This window comes from Propithecus coquereli, unplaced genomic scaffold, assembly GCF_000956105.1.
Source record: "Propithecus coquereli isolate 6110/MARCELLA unplaced genomic scaffold, Pcoq_1.0 Scaffold66, whole genome shotgun sequence".
NCBI classification, from domain to species: domain Eukaryota; kingdom Metazoa; phylum Chordata; class Mammalia; order Primates; family Indriidae; genus Propithecus; species Propithecus coquereli.
This window is the reverse complement of record NW_012152618.1, coordinates 1,915,855-1,929,642: the sequence shown is the minus strand read 5'-3', so window position 1 is coordinate 1,929,642 and position 13,788 is coordinate 1,915,855. Positions and strand designations below refer to the sequence as shown.

At 34.6% G+C, this 13,788-nt stretch overlaps 1 protein-coding gene across 1 annotated transcript in view; it reads left to right on the top strand.

The window, feature by feature from the left end:
- Window positions 1-13,788, top strand: part of RYR2 (ryanodine receptor 2 (cardiac)) — a 509,242-nt gene that overhangs the window by 323,322 nt on the left and 172,132 nt on the right. The window contains 7 exon segments of the mRNA XM_012660153.1: window positions 2,641-2,810; window positions 4,099-4,319; window positions 5,647-5,737; window positions 7,992-8,132; window positions 9,547-9,710; window positions 11,891-11,969; window positions 13,652-13,741. Coding sequence (XP_012515607.1) covers window positions 2,641-2,810; window positions 4,099-4,319; window positions 5,647-5,737; window positions 7,992-8,132; window positions 9,547-9,710; window positions 11,891-11,969; window positions 13,652-13,741 — 956 coding nt within the window.

Here is a 13,788-nt window from a genome sequence, read left to right as displayed (position 1 = left end):
TCGTTTGTACCTCTCTTCTAACGCAAGTTCATTTACTTAAGTAGTCGTTTGTCCCTCTCTTCTAATGCAAGTTCATTTACTTAAGTAAAATATCTTTTCCTTCCCTTACATTTTTTTTAGTGTTGATAACATGTTATTGAATGGCATGTCTTTTTTAAAATTTTTAATTGTTATGGGTAGATAATAGTTTTGTCAGGACAAAGATAAGAATAGTACCTGTGACATACAGATTAGGAAATAGGGAAATGCTAAATTTAGTGGTAACGTTAATAAGAACCAAGAACACAGACTGTGAGAATGGCCAGGGGTCACTTCCAGAGTTGGCCCCACCTTCTCCATGTACCCCCTCATTTCCTCCAGTCATCAGCCTTTACTAGCCTTCAAGAGTTTTCAAGTTGCTTTCTTTCCTCTTCTACTTAGTTGTGGTCTAATAATATTATTTTGTGATCTTTTTTCTTCATAAATATGCAGTATATTATCTACATTAGGAGTTAAAGGGGTCTTTTGGTGACTATCACAGTCACAATGAAGGTTAACTTGTAAATGCAATCCATCAGTCGTTGTTAAATTTCTGCGTTTTCCTTTTACTGCTTTCCTTTTGTGTAGAATGTAGACAGAAAGTTGTATATTTTTATATTACTGTGGCTATGCACTTAGCTTTATTGTGGCTATGCTTTCACTGCAAAAATGATACCATCAATATTTCTTTCTCAGCTTCAGTGACAACTCAGTTGGTCTGTAAGCATCACAAAGTAGCAGTAATAATGGTTATGATATGTTCTATATTTAGTATGTGAGGTTTGCCTCTAAAGATTGGTATTTTCCCCTCTTGGTATTGGCTGAGGCCTTCCTCAAACATTTTCATCATTCATTCTAGACCTAGAGTGTGCCCCAAATAATAATGAAAGAGGGAAGGGTTCACAAAACTTGAGGGGCAAGCACTTAATCTTATAGCTTTTGACCCAGACAGATTTGGTCTCCTTGTCTGAGGCAGTAATTGCAGGTGGATGAATACAGCAGGCACCACAGAGTGAAGCCAGAGCTTTATTGGTCTACAATGCATTTGAGGAGATGGTGAAAATAAAACAGCAGTTATAGCCAATCTATGAGTCTTGAGCCCCAAGCAAATGTTGTTGCGGCGTTCATTAAAATGAATGTCTACTTGAATGAGCGTTTAGAAAACAAAGCTTATATTAGGTTCAGTGAGTTGGCTTATCTTTTCCTTAACTATATGTTAAAACAGTAGAATCTGGCTGGGTGCTGTGGCTCACACCTGTCATCCTAGCACTCTGAGAGACCAAGGCAGGAGGATTGCTTGAGGCCAGGAGTTCAACACCAGCCTGGGCAACATAGCGAGACCCCATCTCTACAAAAAATAGAAACGTTAGCCAGGCATGGTGGTGCATGTCTGTAGTCCCAGCTACTCGGGAGGCTGAGCCAGGAGGATCACTTGAGCCCAGGAGGTTGAGGTTGCTGTGATCTATATAGGCATGAAGCATTGACTGCTGATAAGGAAAATAATATGACTCTCAAATATGTTTTAAATGTTGTTAAATGCTTTTATGATTAATGAAACATATTTTATATGAAAGCTATACTAGTTTCCTCATTTTGTTATTGTTCTAAACCATGAAAATGTAAATGTACCAAGATTATTACATAGGGGGACAAGAGCTTAGAGAGGCTGTCCTTCTTGAAAAGAGTGAATATCCCTGCTTTAAGTTTTAACTTTTCATAGTATTCACTCCTAGTTTTACCAGGTAGATTTTGGATATCTTTTTGTTTCTTCTCAGTATCTAACATAATACTATGTCTTCATCATGTGTGCAGTTAACAAGTGGATGCCCAGATAGCATTTAGATAACCTTGGATTTAAATTGCACTACCACATTTCCTCAGCCACTTCTGTGCTCACTTGAGAATAGTAGAAGAATAGAAAACAATTTCGTTGATAACTTTATTTAACGCATTAACTGCCACGTGAGTTGTATTTAACTCATGCTAATTTAGAGCCCAGGGCCTCGTGGAGCATATGTAACTCGCACATCTCTTTACCTTGAGAGCTGCGTGGTATGCAGGCAACTCACACTGCCATGCTGTAGCATACGTGTTACGTGAGGGATGGACCCTGGGCAGATCCCTGCAGTCAGTTCGTGAAAATCTTACTTGTTGATGTTTTTATTGTTACAATTAACATTGACAATTTAATTGCATATAATTCACACACAGAAAACAATAATAAAGTAATAAATTTTTCATTAAATTAGAAAGGGTTGTTTGTTTACAAAGTTTTTATTCTGTTTTCCTAATAAAACACCGTGGCGCCAAGGAAAAAATGTTTTCTAGTGTGGCAGTCAATGTGTTAACCTTGGGGGCTGCAAGAACTGTTTTCCAAGTTGCATATAACTCATGCACAGAAAACAATAAAAAGTAATAAATTTTTCATTAAATTAGAAAGGGTTGTTTGTTTACAAAGTTTTTATTCTGTTTTCCTAATAAAACACCGTGGCCCCAAGGAAAAAATGTTTTCTAGTGTGGCAGTCAATGTGTTAAAACATGAGAAGCCAGGAAAGAAGCCATTTGTAATCTGTCCCACTTATCTCACGGCCATTGACACCAACATTCACTTCTCTCTTTTAGATGGGAATGTGGTGGAACCTGACATGTCTGCGGGGTTTTGCCCAGATCACAAGGCAGCCATGGTTTTATTCCTTGACAGGGTCTATGGAATTGAGGTTCAAGATTTCCTCCTCCATCTTCTCGAGGTTGGCTTTCTGCCAGATCTCCGGGCTGCCGCTTCTCTAGACACGGTATGATTTGGGCAATTGACTCCTTCCACTTTTCATTCTTCAGTCTATGCGTAATGATAATTGTTCATATATATATTCATTCACTTGTCGATTAGCAACAAACATTGAGTACCTGTTATATTTTCAGGCAAGTGGTGGGTAAACAGAAATAAAATAGGCTATGTCCTCAGAAGAATTCACTGAATATAGTTAAACTGACAACCTCAAGAAACTGCCGACCTGAAGAGTATGATAAGAATTCTGATGAGGTGTTATGGAAATCAATAAGAAGCTCATACGTCTCTGATGTGGGAGGTCACAGGGACTCCTGTTAACCTTTGTTCAGTATTAACCTCTAAATTGGCCAAGACTATTATGCTTCTTAGTGTTAATAAAAGCAATTAAAATATTAAGATTTAATAGAAGATTTAAAGAATTAAGATTTAATTGAGTCATGCCAATGACAGTAGCAGCCTGGCGTCTTCATTTGTTAAGGTACAGACAGCTTAAAATCTATCCTGTATGTCGGGTGGCCCACATAGAGAATCTGCCATTGACAATGTAAACGTTCGGCCCTTTGAAACACTGTGGAATAAGCTGAAGTTCCAAATGTTGTTTTAGCAGTTACAGTAATATCTGCTCTTATTTACTTACTTATTTTATCAATTAAATGGGCCTTTTTGATTTCAGGAGAAATCAGATCTTGAGCTGATAATAGCCCTTTCATGAAATCTAAGACAGCAGAATCATAAAAATGAAACAGAAATTTCTTTTTTCTTGTTGTTGGGTGTGTTCACTTGAAATTCTGAATCTTAATAGTATAGATGATAACATAGTAATACAATCAATCAACCTTTGGTTATTGGTGCTGATGGATGTGAACAGAAATATGAATATTATTAATAAATAGAGTTCAAAAGAATTTTTGAATATGAGATATATTATGAGAATAAGCACCTTTCTCCTGCCCTAGCAAAGGAAAACACTCATACCTTTAGTATAATTAGTGTCCTTATCTTACATTGACACTACCATGGATATTTTATGAAAGAACCAGAACCTCTTGGATCTTTTGAGGAGATAAGTATCATTTCATTCATTTTTTTATCTATTTATGAACAATTGATAATTGTTTTTAGTGGTAAAGAGCCTATGAAACACATGTAAAGATATAACTAAGGAATATATTTCCGTTTTTCATACTGTTGTCATTTTCTAGATAGTGAAATTATATGTCAACAGGTTGATCCCTTTGAAGGTTGTCCACTGTCAGACACAAATGGCTTTCTACTCTCCAATTCCTTTTTAGGCTGCTCTGAGTGCTACAGACATGGCCTTGGCCCTCAATCGGTACCTTTGCACAGCCGTCTTGCCTTTGTTAACAAGATGTGCTCCTCTTTTTGCTGGCACGGAGCACCATGCTTCCCTCATTGACTCATTGCTTCATACTGTGTATAGACTTTCGAAGGGCTGCTCACTTACCAAAGCTCAGCGGGATTCCATAGAAGTTTGTTTACTCTCTATTTGTGGGTAAGTGGGCAACTGACTCTATGCCGACTTTCTTCTTCTTTAAGAAAGAGAATTTATGATGTGGTCTCTGACAAATTATTTCGAATTTTGAGAATAATTTCTGTACCAAAAAATTAATTCATTTTAGGTAGTCTTGTGTATTAAGAGATATGAGTCTTCTCGGAGTGCCCTTGCCTGCTGGTCAACTTCAGGAGTGTTCCTCCAAGCCTCCCTAGGGTATCTAGCTATTGGACGTAGCCTCTGACCAGTTAGAGAATACTGTTCTGGATGTTGCGATTAGGGAGCGATGGTGTCAGAAGTCCCTGGCCACTTTAAGTAATATTGATAGATTCTCCCCTTATGACTATTTTGACTGTGCATGATGATTTTAATTCCTCATCTAGAAGAGAGAAGAGGACTTATTAAATATAAAAATGATACAATGTAACATTAAAGCATATTTATGTGTGGCAATGATGAAGGCTGAATATTTCCTCTAACCTGGAAAACCATGTCCTGTGAGTAGACATGTTCAAATGTCTTACTGTGAAAACCAGAAACATACTTCCACTTGCTGAAGTTTTGACAATGAAGGTGACGGTTTCTCAAGCCCCTCATGAGGCAATGGCTTCCTTCTAATTGCTCAGGAATTCTTGGTGGTGAAGGCCTGTAGCCTGCAGTTCATGAGGGAAGACCAGGTTTTCATCCATGGGGGAGTGTGTGCATCAAAAGCCAGATGAGACTGAGGGAAAGTAGAACGTAGGGAGAGGAGTTCTGTAATGTCCCTGCCTTAGTATTCTGCAGAATGGAATCCAAATACCTCTCTCAGAGTTTTTCTAAATATTAGATGAGGTGAAATGCTTGGTGTTGCCTAACACAATGGATGTTCACCATGTATTAGTTTTCTCTTTCTTCCCACTCTAGCAAAATTGCTATTTCAGCCTTTTTTTTTTTCCTCCCTCCTGTTCCTATACACCCTCTTCTTTCTGCTTCTCTTCATCTACCATCCACTGCAGTGAGGGAAGAGGCATTTACTAAAATTAATAGAGGATGGTCTTAGGAGGTAGTGGGATCTGCAGTTTTGAGTGGTTTAGGAAGAAAAGGAGCAGAAGAGAAACATCTATAGCAAAGAAAGGATAGCCTTCAGATCTGAGGAATATAGATGAGTTGGGAAATGTAACTTCATATAAAATTAAATAACTCTTAGCTAATCTTTGGACTAGGAACGCCTAATTAATACCATCTGCAGGGAGCTATAGATACATGTTCTTGGCTTATATGTTAGTCTAATGAATTATCTACTTAGGCACATTTCTCTTCATTATTGAAATTAACTTTGTTCCAACAGCCAGTTGAGGCCTTCAATGATGCAGCACTTACTCAGAAGATTAGTATTTGATGTTCCATTATTAAATGAACATGCAAAGATGCCTCTTAAGGTAAGTACAGGAAATGTTTGTAGTTATTTGATTACTGGTTACTCTGACTTGATTTCCTGTTATAACATGTGCATCTCTTAGATACATCATGCCAGGTCATTGATGCTGGAAAATTTTCAATATTCAATTATTTAAATGGGCATATATGTTATAGAAATGTGTGTATCAACTTTTAATAAACAACTAATAAAAGATCATAGACATCCTAAGACTGATTTCCATGGAAATTAGTGGAAATAGACATCAGTGGGGAAAAACAGACCACAAGGAGAAGAGAAGCCAAGATACTCTTAAGCGGGAAAACATGGTAATAGGCCTCACCTAAAATATTATTAGCTGCCTCCAGGGATAAAGAGCATGCTTCAAAAACAACGTATTCTGAGTTAGTAATCACATGATGGGTTCCAATTACCACTTGCTAGAATTCAAAGATGATCTCTGTATATGCAGTTACAGTTTGTCACATAGCATAGAAAAGCCACTGATATTTTCTCTGCCCAGCTTTTTTCTATTCTGTTCATGATCAAGTCTCATTCTGCCTTACTGAGTTGCGAATGTTTTCCTGTCATTTAATATCTTAATCTCTACTCAGGATATAGTCTGTGCGTCAGGATTATATATAATAGTAATGTGATGGACTTTTTATAGGTGACCACTCTGCAGTGCCATTTGGTAGGCTTCATTTTTTCCTAATGGCTACCCAGTAATAGTGCTGTAGGAAAGAGGTATGAAATATGAATGAATCTATTTTTTGAGCTGTTGCACTAAGCATGCCTGGATATTTAGCAAAAATAATTTTTCTCTGTGAGAATTGATTTTGGTTTCATTAAGTCTAGATTCCATCAATTCATGAGTGAATTAATAAAATGTGGTATATGTACACCATGGAGTACTACTCAGCCATAAAAAATGAATTAATACCTTTTACAACAATCTGAGTGGAACTGGAGACCATCCTCCTAAGTAAAGTATCGCCAAGAATGGAAAAACAAACACCACGTGTACTCACTATACAATGTGCACTATCTGGGTGATGGGCATGCTTATAACTTTGACACAAGCAGTACAAAAGAAATCCATGTAACCAAAATATTTGTACCCCCATAATATTTTGAAATTAAAAAAAAATACAAGATGAAAAAATACTAAGTCTAGATACGTTAGTGAATGAGGTAAATTATATTCTTGCTAAAAAATAAATCCCATTTTTACAGTTTTTATTATCTGGAATAGCTTTTGCCATGCATAATTTTCTTGATACAAATGAGCTGGAAGAGCCCTGAAAAAGATACAGTCTCGTGTTCTTAATTTTATGTGATAAAACTCTTCCACGTTATAGATATTTCAGTGTTAAGCCAAGCAAATTAGTTTCAATATTTCATCATCTGTGATTCCTAAATTGTGTGCATGTGTGGATATATTCATGTTTTGTAACTGAATGCAAGACTGAGATGAAATATTTCAACAGTAAGAGGTGTCATTGGCTTTAATAACAATAATCCTTAAAATTTATTTTCTTCCTTAGATACAGAAAAGAGTCCAAATATTTATAATTGATTCAATACAGATCATTTTATTGATTTGACAAATGCAGACCAAGAATAAATTATCCAAAGAGCCACCTTATCTTTGAACTTCCAGTTTGGTTCCAAACAATGTATAATAAGTAGGTGAAAACCTGAGGAGCAACATAGACGCTCAGATAATAAATTGCATCCATAACACCAAAAAAGTATAGATAAAGAAATGATTCAAGTAGAGCAGTTTTGCAACTTCACTTAGAGAAGCAAGTTTTGAGACAAATCATAAAGTGTGTTGGGTAAGACAGAGAGGGACCAAAAATAATCACAAATGTATAATTCCCTTACTGTGCTCTGGGTCACCCTGGCATCAATCCCTTTGTTTTACATGTGAATTCCGAGATAACAATTCATAAAATTGTGAGTAAATGATAACAACTGAAGTAGAAATCGGGGATCGGTCATTGGATATACAACCACCCATAAAGAATGCTGTTCAGTATACAGCCATTTGTAAAACTTGGCGTTTGGTCTTCATACTGTGATCAGTGTTAAATTTTAAAGACACATAGTATACAAGGTGGCAGTATTCTCCAAGAGAATTCAGATGGGATTGAGCATTTTCACTTCAGTTTACCTTACTGCATAGCATTAGAATGCCACATGAGGGGAAATGGAAAAAAATATAAAAGATGTCTTTAAGCTCACTGCTTTTATAATTGTTTCCCATATAGCTGCTGACAAACCACTATGAAAGATGCTGGAAATATTACTGCCTGCCTGGAGGGTGGGGAAACTTTGGTGCTGCCTCAGAAGAAGAACTTCATTTATCAAGAAAACTGTTCTGGGGCATTTTTGATGCCCTGTCTCAAAAGGTAATTTAATGTTTTGTGGATTTATTTGTATTGGTAAAATAATAAAAAGTCATAGGTCCTGGGTAAGATGATATTCCACCAGAAATACTATCAAACTTATAGAGCTTTACTTTTTTCTCTTTTCTCAACTTAATAACAAATGTTGAGAATACAATTTATATGATTTTTCTTAATCATTATGGTAGCATTTGCCTTGTGATCATAACACAATTTGTGAATTTAAAATGGCTAAGCAGTTCAGGAAATTATTCACATGGTTTACAAGTTTCTGGTGCATTTGGACTTACTTGGACTCAAACTCTTCCTAGTCACATCTGCAATCTTATAAACCCTGATGAAATTATATTGAATATAAAAATATAGAATATTATAAAATTATATTCCAGTGACCTAATAAATTCTCCTGCTTTGCTGCTATGAAGATTTAAATATTGCCACTCTATGTTTCTTTGTATATGAGACATTCTCTTATAGTTGCCATATTTATAATGAATAGCTCATATATTTTCAGATGACTGGAGGGTAATGATTTCAGGGAAAAATCTGAAGATCATGTTTTGTATGTTCATGCTTAAATTAATCAAAATCTGTTTGAATTCCCAGGTAGATATTAATAAGATGATTGTGGAGTAGTATAACCATAAGTTTGCTACATAATCAGGGAAAGTTAATATGTGATTACATTTGGTAGCTACATTTTGATGCCTTTTCTTAGTGAATTTCCTTTGGTAGACTGAATCCTTTAAAAATAATGTGTAGGTATTTTTAGAAACATTATACTTATTTAAAATTGAACATTTAAAGTGAGATAATATTTGAAATGGTTATTTTTAATTTTCTAGAAAATCTATAATTACAAATTTAACTAATTATATAATTAATATGCAAATACTTTTTCCCAGAAATTTTTATTATACATACTTCCTATAGAATTTTTTCCCAGTTCAGAATTTTATTTTTCATACCTTTGAAATGCAGTATAGATCAGTTAAAATTTCTCACTCTCTGGAATGTTATCCTTTACATATAGTAATTTTAACATAGGACAGCAATAATCTATAACTAAGTGTAAAGAATGCAGTCCTCCTTGAAATTATGTTTATGTTATAAAGACATTTTATATTCAATATTAGAATATTGAAGTTTACATCATTTCAAATATATTGAAGAAGCAAAGATTTTATTCTCCTTAAACTGTAACTGCAGTAAATCTTGCTGCAGTTTCTCTTATGTTTGATGGGATTTCAGGTTATATGTTCCATTTTCCAGAGAAAGAATCATCAATCAAGGAGTTAAATTAGCCTGGGATAATGCAAATTTTCTTCTACTACATTGTATCAGGCATGGTGATCATACTGACAACTTTTGCCATAGAATAATAATTTTTTTTTTTTGGTCCTCCATTTTTTCCCAGAAATATGAACAAGAACTTTTCAAACTGGCACTGCCTTGCCTGAGTGCAGTTGCGGGCGCTTTGCCTCCAGACTACATGGAGTCAAATTATGTCAGTATGATGGAAAAACAGTCATCAATGGATTCTGAAGGGAACTTTAACCCACAACCTGTTGATACCTCAAAGTATGGACTCTTTCTATTGCAGCAGATTTTTATTGTAAATGATGTGTGAAGTCTGAAATTGAATAAGGTACTAAAGTGAACTTTCTCTAATACATGCCCCCTTTGAATTGGTATCCTTTTAATAGGGGTCCCTTTAATTTATCAAATGGTAGTCATAATGATTATATTAATATCAGAAATAGATAAGATGCACCTTCTACGATACTCTTAACATAATTAGGATTTTCTGTATATAACTACATGGTAACATCTATAATAATAATTAAGAAAGTATATTAGTTATAGTTTTAGTTGAAAATTTACCCTAAATGTTTATTTATACAGCCTCTGTATAGCATCTTTTACTTAAGATGATCCCAGCATGCACTGCAAAGCTATTTGTACGAGTGCCAGGGAATCACTTCACCCTTCACTGCATCTCAGCAAGGCACAGGGTTAACAGCAGATGTTGCACCTCAGCAAGCACAGCCTGAGATTGAAGAGAATGTCAGATGAGAATTTTTGTGGAAAATTTAGCATGCACTTACAATGCAGTTTGACTAAAGCTAAAACAATATTAGTCCACATTGTGAAACTTCTTACATGTACTTAGTTGCATAAATTATTCTACAAATACAGTGTTTGGGTACTTCAGGTGATTGAAGTCTCAGCATTTTGTTGTCATTGATGTCTTTGAGTAGGACCATGGTTCTCCATTTGCAAGGAAAGCTGCCTCTTCATGCCACATTATCTTACTGATTCCGTGGTGACTCAGCAAGATCAGTTTTAGCAAGGTAGTCACTTGGTAGTTATTATCCACGGCTTCTGAATTTGCTTGGGAATTCAACTTTGAGGTTTCTGAGTGGCCCCAGCTGGTTTAGCTTCCATAACCAGATCAAAATTTCAACCTGAGTGGTATGCCATTAGTTTGATAATGTCTTAAATTTGCATGTTTGGTATTTGATGACAGTCCTGTGAGAAGACTCTCCCTCCCCTCCCCCACCCCAGTATTTGGCTTATCTAATTGATTTTTTGTATCTCTTCCAAAGTAAGTAAACCAAAATATCACATGTTCACATTCCTACATGGGTAAGTTTGTGGTTTGCTAACATATGATATATTATCCAGGATTTTAAAACAACATCAGAACAATGTCATGGTTTTGGTGTTAAATCCAATTAATTAATAAGTATGGGCATGTATATTAATTTATCTAGGTTTGCCTCTTTGGGGGCTTCTTAACAGATATAGATTTACATGGCAATATCAATAATTTCTATATGATCGTGATTTTTATATATTGCTTCTTTATATGTCCTATAGTTCAATTACTGATAACTTTGCTGGAAAAGAACAGTAAATCATCTTATTAGACTAGATTTTATTTAGAATTTTATTCTCAAAGTCAATTGCTTTAATGAGTATTCATTAATGAATGGAGTTATAGAGATATATATTTAATTTTCCATTCATAGGTATATTTGATGTTCCCAAGTCTTACATTTACCATCAGACTTGGTCATCAATTGCATGCACTCGACATCTGTTCAAAGGATTAAATATTTATTTAAACATAAAAGGACTCAAGAATAATTATTGTCAAAATCATAAAGCATGAGTTGGTTAGTTACTTTTCCCTATAGTCAATATTAATAACATTTAGAATATTATACATGGGCTATTAATATTTAAAATTATTAACACATCACGAGTAGTATGAAATTAATTTAAACAGATTGTATTTCAGCCATCTTTTTTCCATTTATAGTTGTTGCAAAAGAGACTTAAGTCAAACAGGGAGAACTTCAAAGAAGAAATAGGGAGAGAAATGTGTCTTTAAGCTTATTGAGTCTAACCATATCTTGACTTAGGGTTTGTTTTTTCTTTTCTATATAGTCTATTGTGCTCATCTTTGAATCTGTTTTAATTATTTTAAATATTTAATAATTAATATATGTATATTTAATTTGTTATATTAACACATAATAAAATATGAGGCAACATAAAATGAGCAGATAGAACATTATCAGCTTGACTTTTTTATATTCTGAAAATACGAAAAAATAATAACTTTGTTAAAACTATTTTTTAACAGCTATGCATTGTTGGGATCTAAGTATTCATAAGCTGTGAGCAAATTATTAATATGATTTCCTGTAAATTATATGAAAATCATCTTTTGTTCTTTACTGTTTTCATAGTATTACAATTCCTGAGAAGTTGGAATACTTCATTAACAAATACGCAGAACATTCCCATGACAAATGGTCAATGGACAAGGTAAAAGTCAGATTTACATTCTAATTCAGTTGCCATTATTATTGACTGGTCACCGCTCTAATATTTCTGACTCTGACAGGTTTTGTTAAAGTAAGAGCTGTATGTTAATTAGAAAAGAACATTTAATTACAATTTGCTAATACAATAATTAGCTAGTTCTGCCATTAACGTATGATACACATATGAATAAGAATAATTGTGTTCATAAAAACCACAATTTTAAGAACATTTAATTACAATTTGCTAATACAATAGTTAGCTAGTTCTGCCATTAACGTATGATACACATATGAATAAGAATAATTGTGTTCATAAAAACCACAATTTTAAGATTATAAAACATCTATTAATTAAATCATAAAGATAATTTCTAAATACATATTGTTCATGGAGGTAAAAAGTCACATTCACCAGGAACTTCAGGAGGAAGTGGTGAACTCAGCATCAGAATTCACCTTTTAAGGAAACTTTGGTTTTTTATGTAGTTTTATATTAGATAAAACCTTGAAAATTCTTAATCAGGATTTAACGTTTCCCCCTTCTGTTGTATTTCTTACTACCAAGTAGATTTGCAGTTCACTAAAAATAGATTATGTTGGCCAGGTGACATTTTTATTTGTGTTTTCAAGAAAAACAGCCCAAATGAGAAAACTAAAGTAGCTGTATCTATATGAGATAATTCCTACATATTATGAGATTCCCTAAAGGAAACATTGTACCTGAGTATTCACATGTAAGTTGAGCCAAGTTTAAACTTGACAGAGGATGGTTAAGCTAGGTTTGTCCGAGAAACTGAGTTGAGATGGTTCAAGAATCTAAAATACACATGATTTGGTGATGTAAAAATCAAACAGCAAAGGTTCTGAAGGACACTTGTGTCGTGTAACAACTCAGTATCATCATGCTAGAGACCTTACATTCAGTTTCAGAGCTTACCCTGGCCAGCCTAGTCCCTTACCCCCTCTAAGAAACTCTTTTTTGTTTGTTTTGATAAATGTGTGGTTCTTTGTTCAGTAATTAACTGATTTACTCAGTAAACCAGTGAGGGTCTCTTTTCCATAAAGACTCCATTCCATACTGAGCAGGTGGAGTTAGTGATGGAGAAGATAGTCCTGAGCTTTTCCAGGACTGAGTTATCTGGATTCCATATGCAGACATCAGATGATACAGGGAAATAAATGGTGATGTGTACACGTGAGGAAAATAATGTGGAACGAATATATTGAGATAATTGGATATAAACAGGTAGCATTATTTAGGGAAGCTTCTAAGATGAATACTCCAGTTTTCCTGTTTAAAATGAGTGTTTCAGATACACACCTGACAGGTGAGGTCCTAAGATATGTCTGAACAAATCGTGGAGACCAGACTGTACATCCTTGTAGCCTCCTCCTAGGGGCCGTGCTTATTGGCACAGTCGCAGACTCGGGTCTGTTTAAGAAAGACAGAGTGCTTCCAATCTCTGGATAATAAAAGGACTTTTTCCAGATGATTACTGAACATAACATTGATTAAGATAGAGATATTTATATTCATTTATGCTAGATAAAATTTAAACTTTAATTCTTATGTTGGTTCATTTTAGGGTTATTTTATCAAGCACACACTTAAATACATGCACACACCTACACTCTCTAAAATTAATACGTGTAAAACAATTTTTGGTGTTTGTGTTTCTTTAGTTGGCAAATGGATGGATTTATGGAGAAATATATTCAGACTCTTCTAAGGTTCAACCATTAATGAAGCCATATAAACTGTTATCTGAAAAGGTAAGGGTTTTTTGTTTGTTTTAGTTTATAGGGTTTTAAGATTTTTG